Source organism: Cajanus cajan, chromosome 10, assembly GCF_000230855.2.
Source record: "Cajanus cajan strain Asha chromosome 10, NIPB_CcT2T_4, whole genome shotgun sequence".
In the NCBI taxonomy this organism is placed as follows: domain Eukaryota; kingdom Viridiplantae; phylum Streptophyta; class Magnoliopsida; order Fabales; family Fabaceae; genus Cajanus; species Cajanus cajan.
Genome location: NC_138526.1, coordinates 3,228,318 through 3,254,114, shown reverse-complemented (window position 1 = coordinate 3,254,114; position 25,797 = coordinate 3,228,318). Strand labels below are relative to the sequence as shown.

The 25,797-nt window shown below is 36.5% G+C and overlaps 2 protein-coding genes across 2 annotated transcripts; one reads left to right on the top strand and one right to left on the bottom strand.

Moving 5' to 3' along the window:
- Positions 1-1,637: 1,637 nt before the first annotated feature.
- On the top strand, positions 1,638-3,097 carry LOC145952759 (uncharacterized). Its single transcript, XM_083065723.1, has 2 exons — positions 1,638-2,136; positions 2,247-3,097. Exons 1-2 carry the CDS (start codon positions 1,638-1,640, stop codon positions 3,095-3,097), a joined length of 1,350 nt encoding a protein of 449 aa, XP_082921849.1.
- On the bottom strand, positions 2,628-4,434 carry LOC145952657 (uncharacterized). Its single transcript, XM_083065509.1, has 2 exons — positions 3,462-4,434; positions 2,628-3,375 (listed from the first exon to the last, which is right to left on the bottom strand). The coding sequence occupies exons 1-2, from the start codon at positions 3,811-3,813 to the stop codon at positions 3,194-3,196; spliced, it is 534 nt and encodes a 177-aa protein (XP_082921635.1). The 5' UTR covers positions 3,814-4,434; the 3' UTR covers positions 2,628-3,193.
- Positions 4,435-25,797: the final 21,363 nt, after the last annotated feature.

Sequence of the window (25,797 nt, the reverse complement as noted above, 5' to 3'; positions counted from 1 at the left end):
AGTTTATTTTTCTGTAATTTATATTGTTTTTGTATATATATTTTTGTCCTTTAAATAATTTTAAATAGGCGTTGTGGCCTACAGTGACTCTTAGTGTCGCTGTGGCCCACAGCGACAATATCACTATATATACCCCCCCTAGCTACGTTTTTTTCACAGTTGAAATCATATACTTATTAGTTACGTTTTGGTTGATTTAAATCTCTGAGCTAGTTACGTTTGTTTCTGATTCGGTGAGTATAATTTTGTTTTTTTTAAGATATAAATTGTAGGTATTTGCACTAATTAATTTTTTGTTGTTGCAGATATTATGGATCAAATGATTGCTTATATTTACACTGAAAAGATGTATGAAGGTGCTGAAGGTGTAACATTTGATGGACCAAAAAAAGGAATGTATATTAAACGAGGTATCACTTTGGATATATTAAAGAGAATGATTCACAACAAATTTAATCTTAACTCAAATCAAGTGATATTATCTGTAAGTTACAGATTTTTAGTTTCACAAGGTGATAACAACATATATTCTTCATTGGAATTGAGTGACGATGATGATGTACAATGCATGATAGAAGCATTTCAGAGCCAGAATGTGATGCCAATAATGGAATTATATGCTGAAATAGGTATGCAAGAATCTTCTACTTTTTCATTAGAAAATTTGTCAATTCAACGATCACCTTTGATCACAAGAGATGAAGATGAAGATGACGATGAAGATGAAGACTATCATGTTTCATCATCATATGAAACCATTGATGAATCGAATGAAGATGAAATTGATAATTGTGAACCATCTGATGATGAGGTGCAGCCAGATGTTCTTGTTAATAGTCCAATGGTTGAACCAATTTCAATGTATCCACCTACTGAAGGTAACATCAGAAAATTAAATTTGTCAATAATTTGTTATTTGTTTAAAATAAATTGTTGAAATTGATTTTATGGAAATTAATAAATTCATTATTATTAAAATAGGTGGAAGTCAATTTTGGGGTAATTTACCCCACTACACTAACATCAATTGGAATCATCCCGATGAAGAAGATATCCCAGGGATGGATGTCGGTAGTACTTGGTCAATTGGGCAAGATTTATATGTGGGGTTGGAGTTTGAGAATAAAGATGCAGTTAAAAATGCAGTCAAGCAAAATGCAATGAGAATGCATCAAAGTTTTTATGTGGTTGAGTCGAAAAAGACTAAGTGGGTTGTTAGATGTCCAAATGCACATGATGGATGTGGATGGTACATGAGAGCCATTGAGTCAAAGAGATCTGATAAGTGGACAGTGACTCAGTGGGGTGGACGTCATACGTGTTTGAACATGTCTTTGTCCCAAGATCATGCTAAGTTAGATTTTGAGTTAATTGCAACATTCATACAAGGTAAGTTCTGCAAAGTTTATAGTTTATATTAATAATAATTTCTGTTAGTGTTTACTAATATTTAATATGTAGGAATGGTTAACCAAGATCCATCAATCAAGATTAGCCTTATCCAAGAGAGAATAACATCTCAAACTGGGTTTAAAACATCTTATAGAAAGGCTTGGATGGCGAAACAAAAAGCAATTGTTAACGTTTTTGGAGATTGAGAAGAATCGTATGCTTATTTACCTCGATGGCTGCAATACATGAAAGAAATTGCTCCAGGGTCATTTTATGATCTGTGTCATGATGGGTTTTTTGTTGGTAATCTTTGTCATCGTGGTTACCGTCAATTTCACAGATTATTCTGGACATTTAAGCCGTGTTGTGATGCCTTTAATTTTTGTAAGCCGTTGATACAAGTTGATGGCACTCATCTATATGGCAAGTATCGAGGTACATTGCTCATTGCTACAACTCAAGATGGTAATAACAACGTTCTTCCTCTTACATTTGCTGTTGTTGAAGGAGAAACATTACTTGCGTGGTCGTGGTTCTTGTCTCATTTGCGGTTACATGTTACAAACAAAGAAGGGATATGTTTAATATCTGATCGACATCGTAGCATTAAATCAGCCATTGACAATGAGGCAATTGGTTGGAGACCGCCAAATGCATATCACAAGTACTGCATTAGGCACATTGCAAGTAATTTTAATACTCGATTCAAGGATGTGAAAGTTAAACAAAAACTTGTGAAGTTAGGTACGTATTGTTATTTTAAAATTTTTAATCATTTGTAAATATTTTATTGTGCATTATTTATAATTTGTGCATTATTTATAATTTGTGCATTATTTATAATTTGTATGCAGGGTATACACCGTGTAAGCACATTTTTGATCGCAATTTGCAAAAGTTTTGTGAATCTAACCCTGATGTTCAAAGGTGGATAGGAGTTATATCAAAAGACAAATGGAGTATGGCATATGATGCAGATGGTCGAAGATATGGTCACATGACAACAAATTTGTCTGAATGTGTTAACAAGGTGTTAAAGGATTGTAGAAATCTCCCTATCACTGCATTAGTTCGGTCGACGTATACCAGGTGCGCTGAATATTTTAGTAATCGTGGTAGTCGTGCTTTAGCCGATGTTTCATCTGGGAAGGTCTTCGTTTCAAAGTTGGTTGAAGCTTTGCAAAAAAATCAAGAAGAGGCTTGTTCCCACCAAGTTTGTAGATACGACATTGAATCTTCAAAATTTGAGGTTCAAGAGGCATTTGATCCAATAACACAAACAGGAGGGAAGAAATGGGTAGTGAATTTAAAGGAACGATACTGTCAATGCGGAAAGTTTACAACATTTCATTATCCTTGTTCTCATGTTATAGCTGCATGTGGTGTTGTTAGCATTGATTACTACCAGTTTATAGATCCTGTTTATACCAGTGATTATGTTTTAAAAGCCTACTCTGGTCCGTGGGAACCAATCGGAAATGAAGACTTAATCCCTCCGAGTAATGAGGATTGGATACTTGTCCCAGATCCAACATCAGTGCGCGGGAAAGGGAGACCGAAATCCACAAGAATTAGAAACGAAATGGATTGGGTTGAGAGCTCACAACGACGACCAAAATGTAGCATATGCAAACAAGAGGGTCACAACAGGCGCAATTGTCCATCTAAGTCTAATAATCAGTCGATAAGTTTTGAAGATGTTTAGAATTTGTTAAACATATTGTAATTAGTAATGTGTATTTATGATGGTCATTGTATAACATAATGTAATTACTATTGTCTATTGATAATTATACAAAATCTACTCATCATCGTCTTCCTCATCTTCCTGATGATGATGCCCTCTATCAGTAGCAGGAGTTAGAATACACCGTCGTCGTCTTTCCCTTGCAGCCCTTTGAGGATTTCTTCGAACACGTCTTTGTTCTGGCGGTGATGGGTGATGACTAGCCTCTGCAGAAAATTGTGGACGCAAATCAACACCTGCAACGTCATATTTGACACAAATTATTAATATTGATATAATTATAAGAAGAAAAGAATAACAAAATAATAAAATATGAGTAGACCTGATGTATAAGTACGACTGATATAATCATGATCATACGGAATATGAAAAGGTGCTTCCTGACTCGATTGTGTGGCATCCTGTGGCATACTTGGCTGTGGAGTCATTAAAGGGGAATGTCCAAAAATATGATCCATCATTTTTGATGACATAGTTGGTTCCGGTGATGAGTCTAAACCAAGTGACTCACAGATATGTGTAGTAGTCATCGGAACTGATGTCTCAAAACCTGGAGGGCGAGGTGGAGTGTACCAATATGTGTATTGGGACTGCGATGGATAAGTGGGCTCCTGAGAAGGAATATAATATAACCCTGCTGCTTTGTCTGGCACTGTAGGGTACATCTGATCCATCGCCTCAACTGGCGTTCTTCGTCTAGGTAACCCTCCAGCCTCCCTTGACTGTGCAGGAACATTGAAAGTCCCCACGTCATATGAACCAGGGGGAAGGGGTGCTTCCTCAGCTGGCTCAACGAATCTTACACAGAAATAATTTAATTCAATTTAAAATTTAATTAATTTTTTTAATTAAAATTTAATAACACGTTATTAAATTTAATTAATTTTTATTTTAAATTAAATTCTTTTCTACAAAAATATAAATTAAACAGAATTCAAATAAATCAATTCAAAATTAAAATATCTTTATTTTTAAAATAAATATAACTTACACAGAAATAATTTAATTCTATTTAATATTCAAATAAATTTTTTTAATTAAATTTAAATAACACGTTATTAAACAGAAAATAATTACACAAAATAAATATAAAAAATTCTAACTAAATTACAGTAACTATGTCAAATGACGTAGCCTACAGCGACTTTCAAATAATTACACAAAAAAATATAAATAATTTTAACTAAATTACAGTAACTATAAAAATTAATAAATTTAAATAAATTCTAAATTAAAGAAAATAATAAACATTAAAATACCTGAAAGCTTCAATAAATCTGGAACTCTAGAGAAATTCACAAAATAAAAATTACCCTGAAATAAAAATAAAAATATCTAAACGTTAAACAAAATTTAAAAGTAAGTAAATAATTTTTAAATAAATTAAACAGATAAATAAAAAAAAAAAAACTTACCTGATGGAGACTCGTCTGGAAACAAAAATGAGAGGGGGGGACCATCTGAGGGTAAAAACCCTTATATAGGCATTTTTTTTTTATTTTTTTACTGTATAAAGCCACGTGTCCAATTACTACTGGTTAAATCAGCGGTAATTTGACACGTGGCCACTGTAATTAATTTCTCAACCACCACCTGTGTCGCTGTGGCCTACAGCGCCCCAGTGTCGCTATAGGCCACAGCGCCACATTTTTCTTTTTTTAAATTATTCAAAAAATAGTTTTTATCAACTTTTATTTTATTTACGCATATCATAAAAATATATATTTATATATTTAGCTATTTCTGATTTTTCTTTATTTTATACATTTTTAATTTTCTATTTACGTTTTTTAATTTTTAAAATATGTGACACTGTGGCCTACAGCGTCACTACATTTTTTTTTAAAATTATTCAAAAAATAATTTTTTATCAACTTTTATTTTATTTACGCATATCATAAAAATATATATTTATATATTTAGCTATTTCTGATTTTTCTTTATTTTATACATTTTTAATTTTCTATTTACGTTTTTTAATTTTTAAAATATGTGACGCTGTGGCCTACAGCGTCACTATATTTCTGTTTTTTTTTAATTATTAAATAAATTGTTTTTTATCACATTTTTTTTATTTAGGAATATCATACAAATATGTACTTATAAATATTTACCTATTTCTCATTTTTCTTTATTTTATACATTTTTTTTTTATTTACGTTTTTTATTTTTAAAATAAGTGCCGTTGTGGCCTACAGCGCCACTATATTTCTGATTTTTTTAAAATTATTAAATAAATTGTTTTTTATCACATTTTTTTTATTTAGGAATATCATACAAATATGTACTTATAAATATTTACCTATTTCTCATTTTTCTTTATTTTATACATTTTTTTTTGTATTTACGTTTTTTATTTTTAAAATAAGTGCTGTTGTGGCCTACAGCGCCACTATATTTCTGATTTTTTTAAAAAAACTTTAATTATTAAAAAAAACTTAAATTCTTTTTTATCACATTTTAATTATTATAAATATTTTTTTTTTAAAACTGGCGCTGTACATTCTGTTTCTTTTTTTTTATTTAAATTATAACTTCTTTTTTTTATCACATTTTAATTAAAATTAATTTTTTATTAACTGGCGCTGTGGCCTACAGCGCCACTATATTTCTATTTTTTTTAAATTATTAAATAATTTGTTTTTTATCACATTTTAATTATTAAAAATAATTGTTTTTTATATATGTGGCGCTTTAGGCTACAACGACTTTATTGAAGCTGTTTTGTGGCGCTATAGGCTGTAGCGACACTATTAATATGGCTTTCATGGCTTTCCTGAAGTGTAAAAAAGGCCACGTGGCATGGGTGTCGCTATGGGCCATAGCGACACCGTTGTAAACAGCCCCAAAGGCGTAAATAAATTCAAAACAGCCCCATTTAGGTAAATAACTTGGTCAACGACCCCACTTTGGTCAAAAAGCCAACATAGTGCATTAAAAGTAAAAAATGCATAACATTAAAATTCATATTACATTGATAAAGAGACATATGCATTAAAAGTAAAAAACAATAACATTAAGATAGAGTAAATTATATAAGTTTTTTAATATTCATAATGGTGTCCAGTTCCACAACGAGGGCGACGTCTATTACGGCCTGTATTACGCCGTGAAGGTTGTTGCTCAAAAGGATTTGGTTCATCATCAAGCACTGGTCGTTGAAATGCTGCTGAAGAACTACCAGGTTCATTAGCGAATTCCAGTTGGTAAAGACATTGCGTTGTAAAGGGAAATAATAAAAAGTCATAAAATCTGTACAGCTATATTAGTTATTAGTTTTCCTTATTTTTAACAGTTGTAATTGTGTTTATATAAGACACTTTATTCATATCCTGTAATACGTTATATTGAGTATCAATATAGAAAAATACTTCTCTCTGTTTTCTCTCCTCCAAATAAATTTGTAAAAAAATCCTCTGAAGTTGTTGTAAACGAATGCCTTTTGTCAATTATGTTTTCTTGTGGAGTGATGTTGTGTGGAGGATTTGATACATGCTAATGAGTCTCTTCATACGATCGCATGGAAATTGCACCAGTTTCAAATGTTGTGGAAGTCCTTCGTTGTTGATAGGTCCTTGGATCTTGTAGTAGTCGTGACACAAATAGGAAATTGATAGGATTGGCCTTGTACCATTCCATATATTCTCGTGTTTGAAACAATGGGCCTTGTATTGGATGACCCATCAATGTGTGCTCACGTCTATTGTTCCATATGTCAGCCCATCATAAGTGGCTAGAATGGCCCGTTCCAGATTCAGAACGACTTATTCTTGTTCCACTGGTCATGTGTTAATTTTGAAAATGGAACGGCCCATTCTGATATCAGAATGGTCCGTTCTGATATCAGAATGGTCCGTTCTGATCCATTTGTCATGTGTTATTTACATTTGGAATGACCTATTCTGAATGTGAACAGTAAACAATGCTAGTGATGTAAATAAATTTGCTAAGTTGCTATTTGGATAATTTTTTTTTGGTATTCTTTCAATAAAAGAAAGTCACTCAAGTTTAGTTTATTTGATTCATAAATCAAATTTAATGAATTAATTATTGAATTGAGTTTTGAACTATTTTTGAATTCATTTTATTTATTATCACTTTTATCTTTGGTCTTAATTATAAGAAACTTATTAAACTTTTATTTGATCATAATGATAAGTAACAAATATTAATTTTTAAATTTATTTTATATCTTTCATTAAAATTTAACTTTATTTTTTATGTATTAACTTATAACTAACATTGAATATAACAACTAAAGTAAATGGTGCATTTAGATAACCACTTAGTCTAATGGTTGGGTGAAATGGGATTGAGGTAGTTAGAAGCATGAAAACCTAGGTTCAATCCTCAACCATCTTTCCTATCTTTACAAAAAAAAATGGTGTATTTAGAATAAAGGTGAATGAAAAATTTACAAATAATTTAAAATTCAAATATTTTTAAAAAAATTTAATAGTGTGTTTTGACAAGAAGTTTTAGAAATTCAAATTATGTCTAGATGGAGATTTTTTATGAAGTGATTCAACTTTTCGGATAATTTCAAGTGTTTTGGTGTTAAATGTTTTATTTCGATGTAGAATTTATAAAGAATTTAAAATTTAAATATTTGTGAAATTCCTTAAAATTGTCAAATTTGAAATTCTTTCAAAAAATTAAGAATTAATTTTTTTTTCTTTTTTCTTTTGTCTTCCTCTTCTATCTTTAAAGTTGATATAAAAAACATTAAAAATTATTTTTAATTATTAAATATTCAAAATTATTTTTTAATTATTAACATTATCTTACATTATTTTTTAATAAAATTCTTAAATATTTAAAAATTAGCTAACATTTAATTTTATAAAATTAAAATTAAAAATTTTAATATATATATATATATTTAAATTTAATTTTATCATGACGAAAATTAAATTGTTTTATCTAAATTTAAAATTTAAAATTTATAAAACAATTGAATTGACTTGTTCAAATAAGATATTTTAAAAATATTTAAAAAAATGATAGAAATGATAATCAAAATAATTTAAATTCTAAATTTTTTTCTAAAAATAAATTAATTTATTTCCATTTCTGCTTCGCTTCTTTAAAAAATTATGACTATTCTATATACTTAAATATAAATATGTTATACATTAAAATCTTTGAAATACATTAATATTTTCACATTTGTTCGTTAATTTTAATCATGAACTCAGTGGAGTACCATTAGATTAAAAAGAAACAAAAGATTAAGATGGAGAGTAACTCTTAAAGTTATTTGATTTTTTTTTATATGTAAAAAATATTTATTTATTTCATATAATAACTCATGTCTTATATTAAATTTTGACGATTTAACTATTAAATTATAAATTTTTTATAAATCAAGTCTACAAATTTAAAAAAAAAATGAAAATTACATAATATTTAATTATATAAATTCATATTAATATATAAATTTTATGATTATTTGACACATGCACACAAACATAGACACATAATTTGCTAACACACTTTCACCTTTTTTTTTATAGTTAAGATAATGTTAACTATAACTTGTCAACCCACACTAACTAAAAATTAAGTATATGTTAGCAAACCCTACTATTAGTTAAAATATTATGACTAAAATTCAAGTGAGTGTACGTTGATTAATATATATCATGAAATGAGGGAGGAAAATAACTGTTACATATTACCATGAATTCCATTTTCAATTTTATAATTTCTAAATTTTATACTTCCATTTTTTCCTTTTTGAAATTTCCTTAAATATTATTAACAAAAGCAAAATTTTATTTTAAATAATAACTGTTTTTAAATATTTAATTATGAATTAGTTTAAATTTAATGTATGTTAAGTAATTAATTTTTTTGATATTTAAGAAAATTATTTAAAATAAAGATTTTTTAGACTTTACTGCATAAAAACACTACCAAATTTAAATAAAATTGATCTTCAACTTTTTAAATAAAATATATTTAAATTTTATGGATGAAAAAATCACAATTAAGAGAAGTAATCTTCTAAGAATAATTACTCACATTCATACATAAAAATTAATTATTAATAAAATTAATAGATATATCACACTAATAATATAATAAAAATATTATTATATAAACAAGTAAGGTAGATGAAGTATCTAGCCTGAATAATGACTAGTATCAAGTTGAGCCAACAATTTACAAACTTAAATTATATTGAGCTCATTACGACATCATCCATTTTGGGCTAGTTCACATCGCTCCACTTGACCTAATTTGATAATTGATATGTAAAATTATGTTCAACATTGAAAAATTAATTTAAAGAGAAAAATGTTTTATATCATAAAATTTAAGTTATTGGTATCATGGTATGATTTATGAGTGAAACTAAATTGAATCTTTTTAAATAAAATCTTGAATTTGAGTTTTATAAATAAAAAATATATAATTAAAAGAGAAGAATCTAATAATTAAAAATGATGATCAATTATATTTCTGATAAAAATTAATTATTTATAAAATTAATAAATATTTTATATTAATAATGTAAATAACAAATTTAAATAAATAAAACAGAGAAACATATATTAATTAGACTAAAAATCTATTAGATGGGTGAGAATGCATTTAAGAAATTATTATAAGATATTAACAAATGGAGTACAAAATGAAATAAGATGTGCATGGGAATGAAAATATAATTAAATTAAAAAGAATAAAGGAAATCAATTGTATATTCCATCTAATGTTGAACAATTGAACCCAATCAATCAACGAGAAATATTATCAACATAATTTTTAATATATTTTAAATATATTTTTATTGTTAAGCTTTATTAAAAATTAATGACACTAATTTATAGATCTAGTATCTTATTATAATTTTTAATAAATTTTAATTAATAATAGAAAATATGATAAAATTCCTAATCTTGTTCTAATCACCTTCTATTAGCTTATTAAAAGATAATCTAGAGTAGTCTTTTGTTCTACTATTCTCATGAACAAAACAAAGTATTTTAATTTAAATCAATAATATATGCTATAATTTTATTTTATACATTTTCTTACTTTTACATTTTAATATTTATTTTTACAAATAGAACCACAAAGTGTAAAACCACAAAAAAAAAAACGAAATTGAGAATTAAAAATAAGAACATTTTTACAGCCTCCAAAAACATTGACCAAAAAATACTAATTTTTTAATTATTTGGACAATTTTTCAACCTCTATTCTCGGAGAATACAACATTTTCCTAAAAATAAATACTAACCTAAAAGTCAAGCGAATCAGATGCCAAGTGCAGCCTTACATTCTCCACCATAAAGAATGACCAACTTTAATTCTTAATTATATATAACTTAATTTCTCTCTACCATCGTTTCTTTTATCTCACGGTGCAAGTGACAATATTTAAGTGTTCTAATGTTCTAATGGATTTTTCTACGTCCAATTTAACAAGTAATTAAATCTTTAGTCATATTAAACATTTATTATAATTTTCACTGTCCATAAAAAAAAGTAAGTAATAGTATTTCTGTGTTAGGACACACACTTCAATTATTTTAGCAAAGCAGGTCGGGTCTTTAGTTATGGTCTTCTTGTCCGAATCCGAGTACTCCGAAACGAGGTGGGGGGTGCCTGCAAAGACACTCCGACGCTCAAGTTAGTGTTCGGCGTAATAAATGCGGTAGTTCAAAGTTAGTTACATACCTCGTTGGGGCTCTATTTATAGGTGTTCGTATTGGGCCGTGATTAAGGATTGGGCCCCGGAAGACTAGGGGGCTAATCCGATGCGTTATGCTAATTAAGCTCTCCATAATCAGCCTGGCAGAGGCGCTGAGCTTGGCCGACCACACCGACGCGTTTTACTCGTTTATGTGTGGTCGGTGGGCTCGGGTATTCGGTCTAATTATTTTACGGTTCGGGTGTTCGGCCTAGTCGGCCACCATACGGTATACAACTCCCGCAGCGTCAAGGATAGGAAAGACGAAGACGGTATAAGATGCGTGGTTCTTGATCTTGAAGAATAAGGGTGGATTTTTGTTGACGGGATTTTTGCCAAGGACTGTGTTGGATGACGTCTGGGACATGACCTTAACCATGTGAAATCATGCCGAGGCCTTTGATGGGGGACGGCTAAGTCATGATCTAAGTATGAAGGCGTGTCGAGGCCTCGCGTGGGCGATGCCTAGACTAAGGGCTCGGATGTAAGAAGCTGTGTCGGGGTCTCGAGTAATTGGAAATTACACCGAGACCTTGGCAGAGTCGGGTCGAGTTCTTGATGGATGGTGTCTAGGATATGACCTAGACCACGTGAAATCATGTCGAGGCCTTTGATGGGGTATGGCTAAGCCGTGACCTGTGAAGTATTAAGGCGTCCCGAGGCCTCGGGGTGGGCGATGTCTGGACCGAGGGCTCCGACGTAAGAAGCTGCGTCGAGGCCTCGAATGATTGGAACTTACACCGAGACCTAGGCAGGTGTGGCTTTCCACATTGGCCTTGGCGGTTACAGGCCCAACGGTTACTAAATCTGGACCGTTGGATGGCCCAGATCGAACGGTTAGGGGTTCGAGACGTCTTTTCACCTTCCCAGTTTACCTCGCCTATAAATAGGAGGGGGGCTGCATGGGAATTTACTCGCTATAAATTTCCCGAGCTCTCTCGAAATCAGATTCGTCCGAGCACACCGAGCAAGGTAATTTTTGTAGTCTTTATTTTTAGTAATAAATGGACAAGGGTTATATTTCGGCTAGGAGTTGGATGTCATTGGAAGCGTCGGACGCCTCGTCAGATAGAGAACGGTCAGACTCAAGTGAGATATCAAGGTTACCTCCACTACAATGCGAAGTGGTTTTTCCTTCCGATCACCCCGAACAAGAGGACAGTGGGGACGAGGTGGTTGAGGTCTCGCCACCGCATAACTTGGGTATGGCTCTGGCACGGGCTATTGAGGTTGATGATAGAGTTTAAGCCTGGTCGGCCAGCCTCACCTACATGTTGTGGAAACCGTCGATGCCGCTGCCAGTGGGGATGAGCTGGAAGTGGTCGGTGATGATCGTGGTAAAAGGGTGGCCGGGCCGAGTGTTCGGCCGTGGGTGAAGATTGACTATGGGACAGTGGAGATGTCTGGGTATGAGTGGGTTGACGGAGAGGTCGGCATATATTTTTCAAAGTTATCTGACCAAGGTTTGTTGGACACATTTGTGTCTTTAGAAAAGTGTTTTGGGAGTGGGGGGAACGAGTTTCCTTTACTTGCCGAAGCGTGCACAGACGACGGATCGGACACCGATTTCGTGTTCTTAGGGCCAAAGGTGGACGAAGACGACTACTTCTATGCCTATATGTGTTGGTTCGAGGATCTCGGCGTACAGTTGCCATTCGATGACTTCCAGATGGGGGTGCTCCGAGTCCTGAACGTGGCGCCGACTCAGCTACACCCGAACGCTTGGGCGGCTATGCAAGAGTTCCGAAATCTTTATTTATGCCTGGGCCTTACGCCTTGGCCGTTGGCGTTCCTGTATTATTATACCTGTCATCCGAGCAAACTGGTGAAGTGGGTATCGTTAGCCCAGGTGCTGAAGCGTGGGTTCCTTCGGTCTTTCACCTCCTCTTACAAAGGGTTCAAGAGCGGATTCTTTAAGGTTCGCTAGGGGTCGGACATGAGGAATTGCTTCTATGACCGAGAAGACTCCCCACTATTTCCTTTTTACTGGACGAGAAGTCTGACGCGTTACGAGGTGATGCCCTTATCAAAGCTACCCGCCGAGGACGTAGAGATCGTGGAGGTTCTCGACAAGCTACCGAAGGGTTTGCCTGTCCGAAGTCTCCTAGATATTTTCGAGACATCTCACTTCGAGATGGTCTTGCTAGGTATGTGGTTTAGGCTTCGGTAGTGTAGCAGTGTTTTGAATTGATGTTAAGATTTGTTTTGTTGCAGGTTTGATGGCCGGAGGCAAGCTTGATGTAACTGCTATGGTCGCCCAAAGGGCGAAGGAGGCGAAGGCTAGCGGGAAGGTACCGCCGGCAAGGTCGGCCCTGAAAGTGCAGCGGGATAGGCCTGCTAACGTGGTCATTCCTTTGGCCGATGCCAAGAAAAAGGGGAGCACTTCTCGGGTAAGGGCGGCCGAGCAGAATATTGAGCCGGAGCGTCCGAGCTCCTCTACCAAGCGTCCAAAGCAACTATCATTGGAGCAGTCGGGCTGCGGGGCCTTTGCCATTCCAGCCGTGGTTGCCGGCTTGAATTTTCTTGCTCTGGATATTCAGACCGAGAACCTGCTCGGTCTGAACCTTGCCACCGGTGGCGGTCTACAGTATTTGGAAGGCATGTCTGCCGAGACCGCGTACAAGCTATTTTGTGAGCTTGACACTCTGATAGACTATGGCCAAGGCCAAGGAATCCAAGAGGTGATATACTAAAAGAACCAAGAGGAATGGGATGATCTTAAAGACCTTTTTCTTATGTTTGTACATATAGTAGTTTCTTTGTATAGGCTTATTTTTGCCTTTGTATTAGTGAGACATTTTACTTGCTTTTATTAGTGATTGTATAATGTTTTTAGGGTGGGTTACTTAGAGAGTTTAACTCCATTTAACCTCCTTTGTTGATACATTCATTTTATATTTTTTCAGTAGGGAAAAAGGGGTGACATTTAGCAATGCTTGAGGGTGTGACTAGCAATTGGGCCAGAATTGGGCCTAGGCAAAATTTTGCATATTAGACTCATTTTTCTCCTAATTTTCATAGATTTAATTTAGCTAGGTCTCATCATTATATGATGAACCTAACTAAACCAAATCAAAGAATTTCAAAATAATTCATGGAGCATTTTGGAGCCTAATCCACCTAGCTATATTCTTAGTTTTTGGCCGAAATTTTGCTAAGTCTCTTCTTCAAGTTTTGAAGCTTCTTCTCCAAGTTTCTAAACCTTGGTAGGGTGGGCTGACCTTACCATGGTTCTTAAGTGAACCATGGTCAAGGTTAGCTTCTCCTACAAGTTTTAAAAACCATGGATGGTTAGCTACACCTTACCATGGTTCCTAGTGAACCATGGTTAAGGTTAGCTTCTCCTAGAAGCTACCTCTCCCTATATAATTGTAAATCTGACCTAAACCTTCACTTTTGGACATTTATGAGAATAAGAATTCAGAATTCTCTCTCATTTTCAAGAGTCAAATTCGTGAGAAAAACTTCTCCTAGCTTTCTCTCAAAGTTCGTTCTCCTAGAAGCTTGGTTCCTCAAGCTTCTCCACTTCTTCAAGAGGTAACCGAACCTCTCTTAGGTGCTTCTCCACCATTGGAGAATCCTCCAAGGTGATTCCGCCACCTTCAAGGAGTTCAACCTCATGGAGCATTTCGGTCCTTGCATGGAAAGCTTGGAAGAATATCAATCCTCTCCAAGTACTTCCATCAGTTTTCACTTCTTCAAGAGGTGACCGAACTTCCTTAGGTGTTTCTCCTCCATTGAAGCTTCTTCAAAGGAGAATTCTAAGGTCAAAAACGTGACAACCTCATGGAGCATATTCGGTCCTTGCATGGAAGCTTGGAAGAACATCAATCTTCTCCAAGTGCTTCCATCAGTTTTGGTATCAGAGCCTAGTGCTCTTGAGGTTTGGTGTTCTAATTTTTTTTGTTGAATCCGTGTTGTTTCTTCCTTCTCCTATGTCTAAATATGTGTTTGCTGCATGGATCTAAATTTTCTAAATTTTTTTTGATAGATCCTATATGTTTCATGAGAAGTAATTGATTCATATTTTGCTTGTTTCCAATTCTTGTGAATCAATTCGGTTTGTGCCTTTAGGACTCTTGTTCTTGTGCATTTTTTGATGTTTGTTTGAGTCTCTCCATTCCTTAACATGTGTCCGTGATTGGACAACATTCATATTGCATTAGTTTTATTTTTGAATCACTTGTTTTGTCATAGAAGTCATGTGTAGTCCTTTTCATGTTGAAAATTCCTAGACTAGCTTGTTGATCTAATTTTTTGTGTGTGTTGTTTGTGTCTGAAACTTTGTGTATTTTCTTATTAAATCTGAACCTTACCTATATGTGCTTTTGATTTACATATTTGAGTTCATGATTTGCTATTAGTTCTAGCAAATTTCCTAGAGTTAGGTTTCTATTATGTCTTATTAAAAGTTGTCAAAAAAAATTGTTAAACACTTTTCCTACTAGGCTTCTTTGTGTCTTGTTGTGTGGCTGAAACTTATTTTCATTTTTGAAACATTAAAACAGAGACAAAAAATAGGTGTAAGTGTTCTAAATGCATATGAGTGCTTAAAATTTTGATCTAAAAACACTACAAAATTGCGAAACACTAGTTACAAAATGCATGTGAACACCTCTTGTTTTGTGTAAAATTTTTGTTGCAGTTTTTCTAACCTAAAACCGAGACTTATAAGTGTTCAAAAGGCATTTAAACTCCTGATTAATCAAAGATAAGAAGTGAAAAATATTTTGCAAAAAGAAAAGAAATAAAATAGTAAAAGAAAAAGCCAAAAGGAGTGAAAAATCTAGTGAAGCTAGCTCTCGGTTTTGGTGTGTGTTTGCTTACATATTTTCGGTCCAGCCACATAAATTGAGTCTTAATTTTGTTTCTAATCTTAGCTTTGATTTTGTAATCCATTCTAGTACCTTTCATAGGTTATCCTTTGTGTGCTAGCTTTCTAAATTTGCCTTAATTTTTTGTTTGTCATTTTTTGTGGAGCTCCTTCTAGTTTGTCACATTTTACTCTACCATTTGGTGTAGCCATTCTAAATTGTTCCTTTTCAGTTTTTGTACTAATATTCCAGCATCTTAAGGTGTGTTGAGTGCCTCTTGGAAGGTGTTGAAGGCCAAGCTTAAGGATAGCCAATATTGAAGGATTTTGGTGGTGACCTAGGAGCTTGTTTCTCATTGGATTGGATTCTTGGAAATTCAAACACCTAGGAGTAACCAACATCAAGGTTGCTTCTAAAGAGGAGTGAAACACATTGTGAGGCTGCAAGCTAGGTGGCTGAATTGGAGAAATAAGGAGCAAGAATTTTGAAAATTTTTGTGAAAATTTAGAGATTAATTTTAGTGACGGAATTTTTAGTTTCTAAAATTTGTTTTTCCTTACAAAATTCGTCTCTAAAATTTGTTTCTAATTAGTGGCTAATTTGTTTTTCTTTGAAATTAAGTGCAGCCACTAATTTCATTTGAATGTGAATTTACATTTCATTTGGAGTGTGAATTTGCATTTCATTTGAAGAAAATTTGAATTTCATTTTTCTTGTAATTTTTGATTTCCAAATTTTTGTACAAGGCCTTCATTAAGGAGTGTCTTGGAGTGCCTTTGGTGTATCTCCATCTCTCCTTAAGTGTTCCCATAGTAAATTCGTTTAGTACTTGTGAGAGGGTCCTTGAAGGTCTTTAGGTGCCTTTCAAGCTCTCACCTAGGTTTAATTGCTTAATCGCCTAGTTTATGTTTTATTGTCTTTAAGATTTTAAGCAATTTATGTTTTCATGCAATTTATGTTTTCATGCAATTTATGTTTTCAAGCAATTTATGTTTTCAAGTCTTTAAGTTTTGATAGCATTGCTTAATTGTACACATTAGGCACTTTCTTGTTATTTTCTTTGAAAAATATTTTTGTGAAAATTGTTTTGTACAGGGCAAAAGTACAAGGGGGTTTAGAGATTTTTACTTGAAGAGACTTGGTTATTAAGTGGCTCGATAGTAGCTCACCTCCCTCCAAAGTTCAATTTGTACTCTTAGATCTCCAAGTGCCAAATCTAAAGCACTTCAAAAATCTTATTTTCATAAAAACTATTTTTGTGTGGAAAAATCTTCTTGAATTAAAATGTCTCAAAATTCCTCCAATAGTGAAAGTGATGGCTCTCCAAAAAGTCTTTCATATATCACTAAAGAGCTCAAATCACTTAAGCTATGGAAAAAGCAAGAGTCCATTCAAAGTGAAAAAGAAAAGATTGAAAGAGAATGACAACTTGCTTATCTTGAGGAAGAATTGAGAATTTTAAAACAAGAAGAAGAAAAATTGAAAGAAAATATGAGAAAACATAGAAAAAAGAGTAGGAGTTCACATTCACAATACACATCTCCTAATGAAAGCCTTAATGTGGGTAACCATTATCAACCTTCCTCCAAAAGAACTATTAAACCTAGGGAATCCAAGGTGGATCTCCCTCAATTTTTTGGGAAGGATGATGTGGAGGCCTACCTTAATTGGGAGATGAAGGTAGAACAACTCTTTGCTTGCCATAGGGTAAGTGAAGAAAGAAAAGTCCCTCTTGCAACCCTTAGCTTTCAAGGGCATGCAATGTATTGGTGGACCTCTTTGGAAAGAGAAAGACGTCTCCACAATGATCCTCCTATCCAATATTGGAATGATCTTAGGAGTGCATTGAGGAGGAGACACATTCCCTCTTACTATGGCAAGGAGCTTATGAATAAGCTCCAAATGCTCCAACAAAAGGATATGTCTGTAGAACAGTACAGGCAACAAATGGAGCTTTACATGATGAGGGCATGTATTAGAGAAGAGGAAGCCACTACAGTAGCCAGATTCATGAGTGGTCTTAACTTAGAGATTAGAGACCAAGTGGAGCTACTACCCTACAGGGACCTAAATGACTTGGTCCAACTTTGTGTAAGGGTAGAATAACAAATGTTGAGAAAATCTTCTAAAAGAGAAAGCTCTCACTCTAGATCTCTTAAGAAAGACTAGTTAGAGGAGGAAAAACATTTTGAAAAGAAAATTATTTCAGAACCCTCCAAAGAATTGGCTAAGAAGAAGGAAAAAAACAAAGAAAAGGATAAATATCTCATCACTCCACAAACTAGCACAAAGACTAGTGATATTAAATGTTTCAAGTGTCTAGGGAGAGGCCACATTGCTTCTCAATGCCCTACAAAGAAAGTCATGATCTTAAGGGGGCATGACACTTATAGTAGTCAAGAAGAGACTACTACCTCCTCTTCTAGTGAGAGTGAGGTTGAAGCAAAGCTTCAAAGGACCAAAGTGGAGCCAGTTTATCCTTATGAAGGAGAGCTCCTAATGCTTAAGAGAATCCTTCATAATCAACCTAGTGGTACCCTATCACAAAGATAGAACATCTTTCATACAAGATGTAATGTTTTAAATAATGCTTGTTCTCTCATTGTTGATAGTGGTTCATGGTGCAACTGTTGTAGCACTAGGTTGGTTAAAAAGTTGAGTCTAATTACTATGCCACATCCTCAACCTTATCATTTGCAATTGCTTAATAAGGATGGTGACATAGTAGTTGACCAACAAGTGAAGGTCAAGTTTTCCATTGGGAAGTATGAGGACCAAGCTTTATGTGATATAGTACCAATGGAAGCTTGTCATATTTTGTTAGGAAGACCATGGCAATTTGAAAAGAAAACTGTACATGATGGTTTTACTAATGAAATTACCTTCACTCACAAGGAAAAGAAATTTGTACTTTATCCTCTCTCACCTCAACAAGTGGCAGAGGATCAAGCACAAATGAAAAACAAAAGAAAAAGAGAAAAGGTAGGGAAGAGTAAAGAGGAAGAAATATCCTCTAAGGGAATTATGTCTAAAGAGAATTGCTTTATCACTAAAGAACCTATGAAAACTATTCTCTCTATTCATAAAGACCTTAACTCTTACCCTCACGCTACCACTAGTCTTGAAGAAGAGATTCACAAATCCATTATTTTTAAAGAAAAAGAATCTCAACTTCAAGATTTTGTGAAAGAGAAGTGGACTTCATTTAGTTCTACTTCTCATACTACTTCCTTGGTGGTGCCCAAGGTAGATAGTCTTCCTACCTTAGTTGTGTCAATAATGCACCCAATTTATGGAATATATTATTTATTGGATATAACATATGAACCTTCAAGGTTCCTTGTGACAAATCCTTTTCATAACTATCCAACAAATAATTTAATCCAAAATTGTTTAGGAAATTTCTTAGTAGTATTTTCATTATTTTCTAGGAAATGCCTAGGTTACCACATAGGGTACTTTAGGAAAGATGTTTTAGTTTTTAGGATTAAGTCTTTAGTGTGCTATAGTTTTAGTTTTAGCACATTTTTAGGGTTTAGTAATATACCTAGTCTATGTTTAGGAGAGGATCCTATTCATTATATTAGTAGTTCTAGTGTCATAGATTTCTTTAGGTTCCACGAAAGGATTCCTTCTAGGATATTCCTTTCACATTTATTTGTTGAAAATATCACCTCTGATGAATTTTATTATATATTTGTAGGTATGACCAATAATCATGAGGACCCTCGAGATTTGAGGTCAAATCCTTTTCAAGAGGGAGGGGATGATAGACTATGGCCAAGGCCAAGGAATCCAAGAGGTGATATACTAAAAGAACCAAGAGGAATGAGATGATCTTAAAGACCTTTTTCTTATGTTTGTACATATAATAGTTTCTTTATATAGGCTTATTTTTGCCTTTATATTTGTGAGGCACTTTACTTGCTTTTATTAGTGATTGTATAATGTTTTTAGGGTGGGTTACTTGGAGAGTTTAACTCCATTTAACCTCCCTAGATGATACATTCATTTTATATTTTTTCAGTAGGGAAAAAGGGGTGGCATTTAGCAATGCTTGAGGGTGTGACTAGCAATTGGGCCAGAATTGGGCCTAGGCAAAATTTTGCATATTAGACTCATTTTGCTCCTAATTTTTCATAGATTTGATTTAGCTAGGTCTCATCATTATATGATGAACCTAACTAAACCAAATCAAAGAATTTCAAAATAATTCATGGAGCATTTTGGAGCCTAATCCACCTAGCTATATTCTTAGTTTTTGGCCAAAATTTTGCTAAGTTTCTTCTTCAAGTTTTGAAGCTTCTCCTCCAAGTTTCTAAACCTTGGTAGGGTGGGATGACCTTACCATGGTTCTTAAGTGAACCATGGTCAAGGTTAGCTTCTCCTACAAGTTTTAGAAACCATGGATGGTTAGCTACACCTTACCATGGTTCCTAGTAAACCATGGTTAAGGTTAGCTTCTCCTAGAAGCTACCTCTCCCTATATAATTGTAAATCTGACCTAAACCTTCACTTTTGGACATTTATGAGAATAAGAATTCAGAATTCTCTCTCATTTTTCAAGAGTCAATTTCGTGAGAACCTAGTTCCTAGTTCTCTCTCAAGGTTCCTTCTCCTAGAAGCTTGGTTCCTCAAGCTTCTTCACTTCTTCAAGAGGTGACCGAACTTCCTTAGGTGTTTCTCCTCCATTGAAGCTTCTTCAAAGGAGAATTCTAAGGTCAAAAACGTGACAACCTCATGGAGCATATTCGGTCCTTGCATGGAAGCTTGGAAGAACATCAATCTTCTCCAAGTGCTTCCATCACACTCGAACTTCTCTAGTTGCCAAGCACGTCATGAACCGGCACGCCATTTCAGAGGAAAGGCTTCATGGCCGACTTAAGGAGGCCAAGGCCACGGTGAAGGATGCGCTGGTTGCAAATGCCAAGTTGATAGAGTCGGCTGAAGAATTGAAGCGGACCGCCGATGCCTACCAAAGGGAGGCTGACAACCTCAAGTTGGCCCTTCAAAGGATGAAGACCGACGCCTCTTCCTCTGTCAGCGAGATTGCTCGGTTAAAGGAAGCTACCGCTTAGTTTGAGGCTGAGGCCACCGAGCAGATCCTCAGCCAACATGATGCCGGATTCCAGCATGCTGTCAGGCAAGCCTACCATTTTTGTGAGGTCCCGGCTGATTTTCAGTTCGATGTCAGCCGAGATTTCTTGGGATGTAAGTTCATGAGCTATGCCGAGTTCCCCCAAGGGGCCCAACCCGACAAAGAGGCTCCTCGGCGAGGTATTTCGACTCGGGCACCGACACCACCCACAAGAGAGGAGGATCTGATCATCGATGTGGTTGGAGATGGCAATCCTAAGGATTTGGCCGCGTTGTAGGGAGTCGGCTTTGCCGGAAGTAGGGTAGGTTCAAGACTGATTTTTTGTAACCGGGCCGTTAGTGCCTTTTGTAATTTTGGCTGTTGGTGCCGGAAAACAACTTGTTTTTGTTAGTAGCAGCTCTGGTCGGCCAAACTTTTATAATGAACTTGTTGATTTTTTGCATGTTTATAAACGCCTAGTACTGTAGATATAGACCGACTGAAATGTATGATCGAAGGGGTGAATTTCGGGAATTTTGTTGATGATTGACGCGCATTGTGTTCGTTTGTACGAGTGTACAGTTTTCGTGAGTGTTCGGTTTGAACATGTAGCAATTTGGTACGTGGTGAGGAGCGTGCAAGAGTGTTCAGCCTGAGCGTGCTCAGCCTATACGCGTGAGTGGTCGGCATGCCCGTGTTTGGCCTGAAGGTGTGAACGAGGGGGTAAGCCGCAAATTTGAACGTTACAATAAACTGTTATGTTGACGAACGTTCGGACTGCGATATTTCGGGTTAATGTCGAGTGTTAGATCATGCGAGGGTGATTGACCTCGGAGTGTTCGTCCATCACGTGCGTTTCAGGGTTTAACAGGTTGAATTATGCTAGTGTAGTGCTCGGCCTAGGTAATCCTGTGGGGCTCGCGCGCGTTTGAGTGGTCGGCCGAGGATTGGTCGTTGTTGGTACATTAACATGTAGTGCTCGGCCCAGGTACATCCCTAGCCGAGGAGGGTACTCGGGAGGGAAACCTTTTGGGCTCGCGTACGTGTTTGGGTGGTCGGCACAGGGTTGCTCGATGTCGGCACGTAAGCCTTTAACGCTTGAGCCAGGTACATCCTTAGCCGAGGAGGGTGCTCGGGAGGGAAACCTTTTGGACTCGCGTGCGCGTTTGAGTGGTCGGCCGAGGGTTGCTTGGTGTCGGCACGTAAGCATTTAGCGCTTGGGCCAGGTACATCCTTAGCCGAGGAGGGTACTCGGGAGGGAAACCTTTTGGGCTCGCGTGCGCGTTTGAGTGGTCGGCCGAGGGTTGCTCGGTGTCGGCACATAAGCGTTTAGCGCTCAAGCCAGGTACATCCTTAGCTGAGGAGGGTACTTGGGAGGGAAGTCTTTTGGGCTCGCGTGCACGTTTGAGTAGTCGGCTGAGGGTTGCTCGGTGTCGGCACTTAAGCATTTAGTGCTCGGTCCAGGTACATCCTTAGCCGAGGAGGGTACTCAGAAGGGAAACCTTTTGGGCTCGCATACGTGTTTGGGTGGTCGGCACAGGGTTGCTTGGTGTCGGCACGTAAGCGTTTAGCGCTCGAGCCAGGTACATCTTAGCCGAGGAGGGTGCTCGGGAGGGAAACCTTTTGGGCTCGCGTGCGCGTTTGAGTGGTCGGCTGAGGGTTGCTTGGTGTCGGTACGTAAGCGTTTAGTAGTCAGCTTTGCATGTTTATGACCTAAACGTAATGTTAGATAGGAAATGAAATAACATTCAAAATTGTCTTTGTATTAACCGAGTGCCTCATTAAAAACCTTGCCGACCCAAAACCCTTCTTAGGGAAAAAAGAGTCGGTCAAGGAAAAAAGTGCACTATTACATCAACTGTAATACATCTTTAAGTGGGTTGTGTTCCAGGTCCTAGGGATAGGCTCTCCGGAGAGGTACTCTAGCTTGTACGCTCCATTGTTGAGGTTGTGCCTAACTCGGAAAGGTCCGTCTGAGTTTGGGGCTAATTTTCCTTATCTCGGATCTTTTCTTGCCTCGCCTGTGGCTCTCCACACAAGGTCTCCCTCTCGGAATTCTTTAGGCTTCACCTTGCTGTCGAATCTTCTCTTGTAACGTTGTTTGGTGGCCTCGGCTATGATTTGTGTACGGTCCTGCACGTCTTCTAGCTCGTCCAGGTTTACTCGGAGCTCGGCTTCATTATTTGATTCGTCGTAGTGGACTCGGCGGAACGAAGGTTCACCGATCTCTACCGGGATCATTGCATCGGACCCATAGACCAATCTGAAGGGGGTTTCGCGTGTGGTCGATTGGGGCGTGCATCTGTAAGCCCACAACACCTCAGGCAATTGCTTGGTCCATGCTCCCTTTGCTTCCCCTAGCCGCTTCTTCAACTCCTTCAAGATCACTTTATTAGCAGACTCGGCCTGGCCATTTGTCTGCGGGTGTTCGACCAAAGTGGTCTTGTGCTGTATTCCTAGGCCGGATAGGAATTCGTTGAGTCTTCGGTCGGTAAATTAAAGGCCGTTGTCGGTTATCAGGGTGTGCGGGATGCCAAAACGTGTTATGATGTTCCTCTAGAAGAATTTTTGCACTTGATGAGCCGAGATACACGCCAAGGGCTCGGCTTCAATCCACTTGGTAAACAGGTCCATGGCGACTATGAGGAATTTGCATTGTCCTTTAGCAACCGGGAATGGTCCGAGTATGTCGGCCCCCCAAGTGGCGAACAACCATGCTAGAGGAATGCAATGTAGCTGCTCGGCAGGTCGTTGGATTAAGTCGGCATATTTTTGACACGGTTGACACTTCTTTATAAATGTTGCGCAATCGGTGTTCATGGTCGGCCAGTAGTATCCAGCGCGTAAAGTTTGCTGACAGTTGACCTCGCTCCTGAGTGCATTCCACAAATGCCTTCGTGTACCTCTCTCATCACATAGTCTGATGGAAGAGAAATGGAGAAGTGGAAGATGTAGCTTCTCCTTAGCTCTCCTTATGCACGGATCTTCAATCAAGGAGATAGGACCGAAAACTTGAACACCTTTGGAAGAGGAATTCGTGAGGATTAGAAGCTCTAATCCATGGACGGAAGCATCCAAGCACAAGTCTCAAGGGATTGCACACTTCAAAGAGAAGGAAGCTAGGTTTCCTAAGGGAATTGAAGGCACTCTCTTAAGGTTTTCTCTCTTGGATGGTTTCGGTGACTCTTGAGGGAATTTGGCTGAATACAAGTTCAGAAAATTCATATATTCAAAAGTGTTTACAAAAGGTGGGAAAAGATACACTTATAGGAAGCAATTAGGTTAACTTTGGGCGGCAATTTCAAATCAACCAAATTGGCGCCTAGTTTGAATTTCAAGTTTGAATTTGAAATTCAAACTTTGGCTTCCAACGTGACTAATTCAGATGCTACCCTCATTTAGGAGTCATTTAGAAGTGATTTGAGGTGAATTTGGAGCTCACATGGCCGGATCCATCCCATGCAAACCATGTGACTCAAATTCAACTCAAATTACTTCTAAATGATGTCTAAATGAAACCTAATTCTCCTATTAATGTTTTCTTCATATAATCCTATTCTAGTGACCGAAATACATTGGTCTAATGAATACAATGAATAGAGAAAAATATAAGAAGAAGAATGAGCCCAATATTGGGTATCAAAAGCCCAAAGCCCAAGAAGCCCAAAATTAAGCCCAAAACACCTAAACCCTAATCTATGGTCAAAATACAAGACCAACATGAAAATAGATTCCTATACTAAGAAAGTACAATTAGACATGGTGTATAATCAATCAAGCCCAAGTGAGAAGCACCCTAGGCCCACCAAGCCCATTGGGCCCACTAAGCTCTGAAGCAGTCAAATCTTCAAGTAACCTCCTGGCCATAGCTCTAGTGGTTGGGCCTTTAGCCCATGCTCTTCCATCATAGTCGGTCTCGGCGGGGTCTAGGCACTTGAGGAGCGGGGTCGAGAATCCGCACTTGTATAGCAAGCCTGCAATGATGACGTACCTGCTAGCTTGCGTTCTTAGCCGTTTGGCTTCAGTCGGGTTGGTCGGGGCGACGCCAATTGATGTGCTTCCTCTTGGATGCACATGGATTCTTCACTCCTTCTCGGATTCCTTAGATGATTCTTCAAGGATTTGAGACGCCTCAAAGGAGCAAGGTGACCTAGGCTTGCATACAAGCTAAGTCCTAAGAAGATAAGGTGTCCTAGCTCTACAAGGAGAAGCTCTCAAGGAGGGTAGAGGCTAGGATCAAAGTGACTTCGGAGAAGAGATTTCTTTGAGAAGAATACTCATTCAATAATGTCCAAAAGTAGCTACATAACTCGGTCATAAGGAACTTATAGGCTAAATTAGGTTAAGGGTTTAAGTTGGGTTTACCTAGAGTTAAGTAAAACCATGGTATGGTTATCTTAACTCTAGGCGCCAAAATTTGAATTCTAAAATTCAAATTTTGGTGCCAACCGGTCACCCCCCCACGTGCACACATTTGGCATGTAATTAGGAGGCCATTTGAGTTGCATTTCGGATCACACCATGTGCATGTGTTGCACATGGCCGAAATGCACACCAAATGTGCTTCTAATTAGATGCTAATGTAATTTCACATGTAACTCTAATTAACCTAAATTCAAATGACCTTCAAATGAAATTCCTATACTACTAGGCCGAAAATACAAGGCCCAAAAGAAATACATGGCACTAAGGCCCACTCCTATACTAACCCTAATCTAATGGGCTTGATACAAAGCCCAACAAAATAAAGTGGTAGGCTTTCCTTGGGCTTGGGCCCACTCTTCATGCATCCTTCTTGCCATTGCTCTAGTAGTTGGGCCCTTAGCCCATGGGCCTCCTCCATCATCCCCTCCCTCTTGAAGAGGATTTGACCTCAAATCCAGAGCATCCTCCTCTAGGGTAACTAGTCCTGTAAACAAAGAGAGATCAGAAACATTGAAACTAGAACTAACACCATACTCAGAAGGGAGATCTAGAACATAGGCATTGTTATTGATTTTCCTAAGGATTTGGAAGGGTCCATCTCCTCTAGGACTAAGCTTGGACTTTCTTTTGGAAGGAAATC

Bases quoted from the DNA above. Each gene is read 5' to 3' on its own strand.
- LOC145952759 (XM_083065723.1), top strand. From the start codon at position 1,638: ATGAAAGAAATTGCTCCAGGGTCATTTTATGATCTGTGTCATGATGGG. The intron at 2,137-2,246 runs GTACGTATTGTT...ATTTGTATGCAG, and splicing joins ACAAAAACTTGTGAAGTTAG to GGTATACACCGTGTAAGCAC.
- LOC145952657 (XM_083065509.1), bottom strand. From the start codon at position 3,813: ATGGATCAGATGTACCCTACAGTGCCAGACAAAGCAGCAGGGTTATAT. The intron at 3,376-3,461 runs GTCTACTCATAT...ATGACGTTGCAG, and splicing joins CAGTCGTACTTATACATCAG to GTGTTGATTTGCGTCCACAA.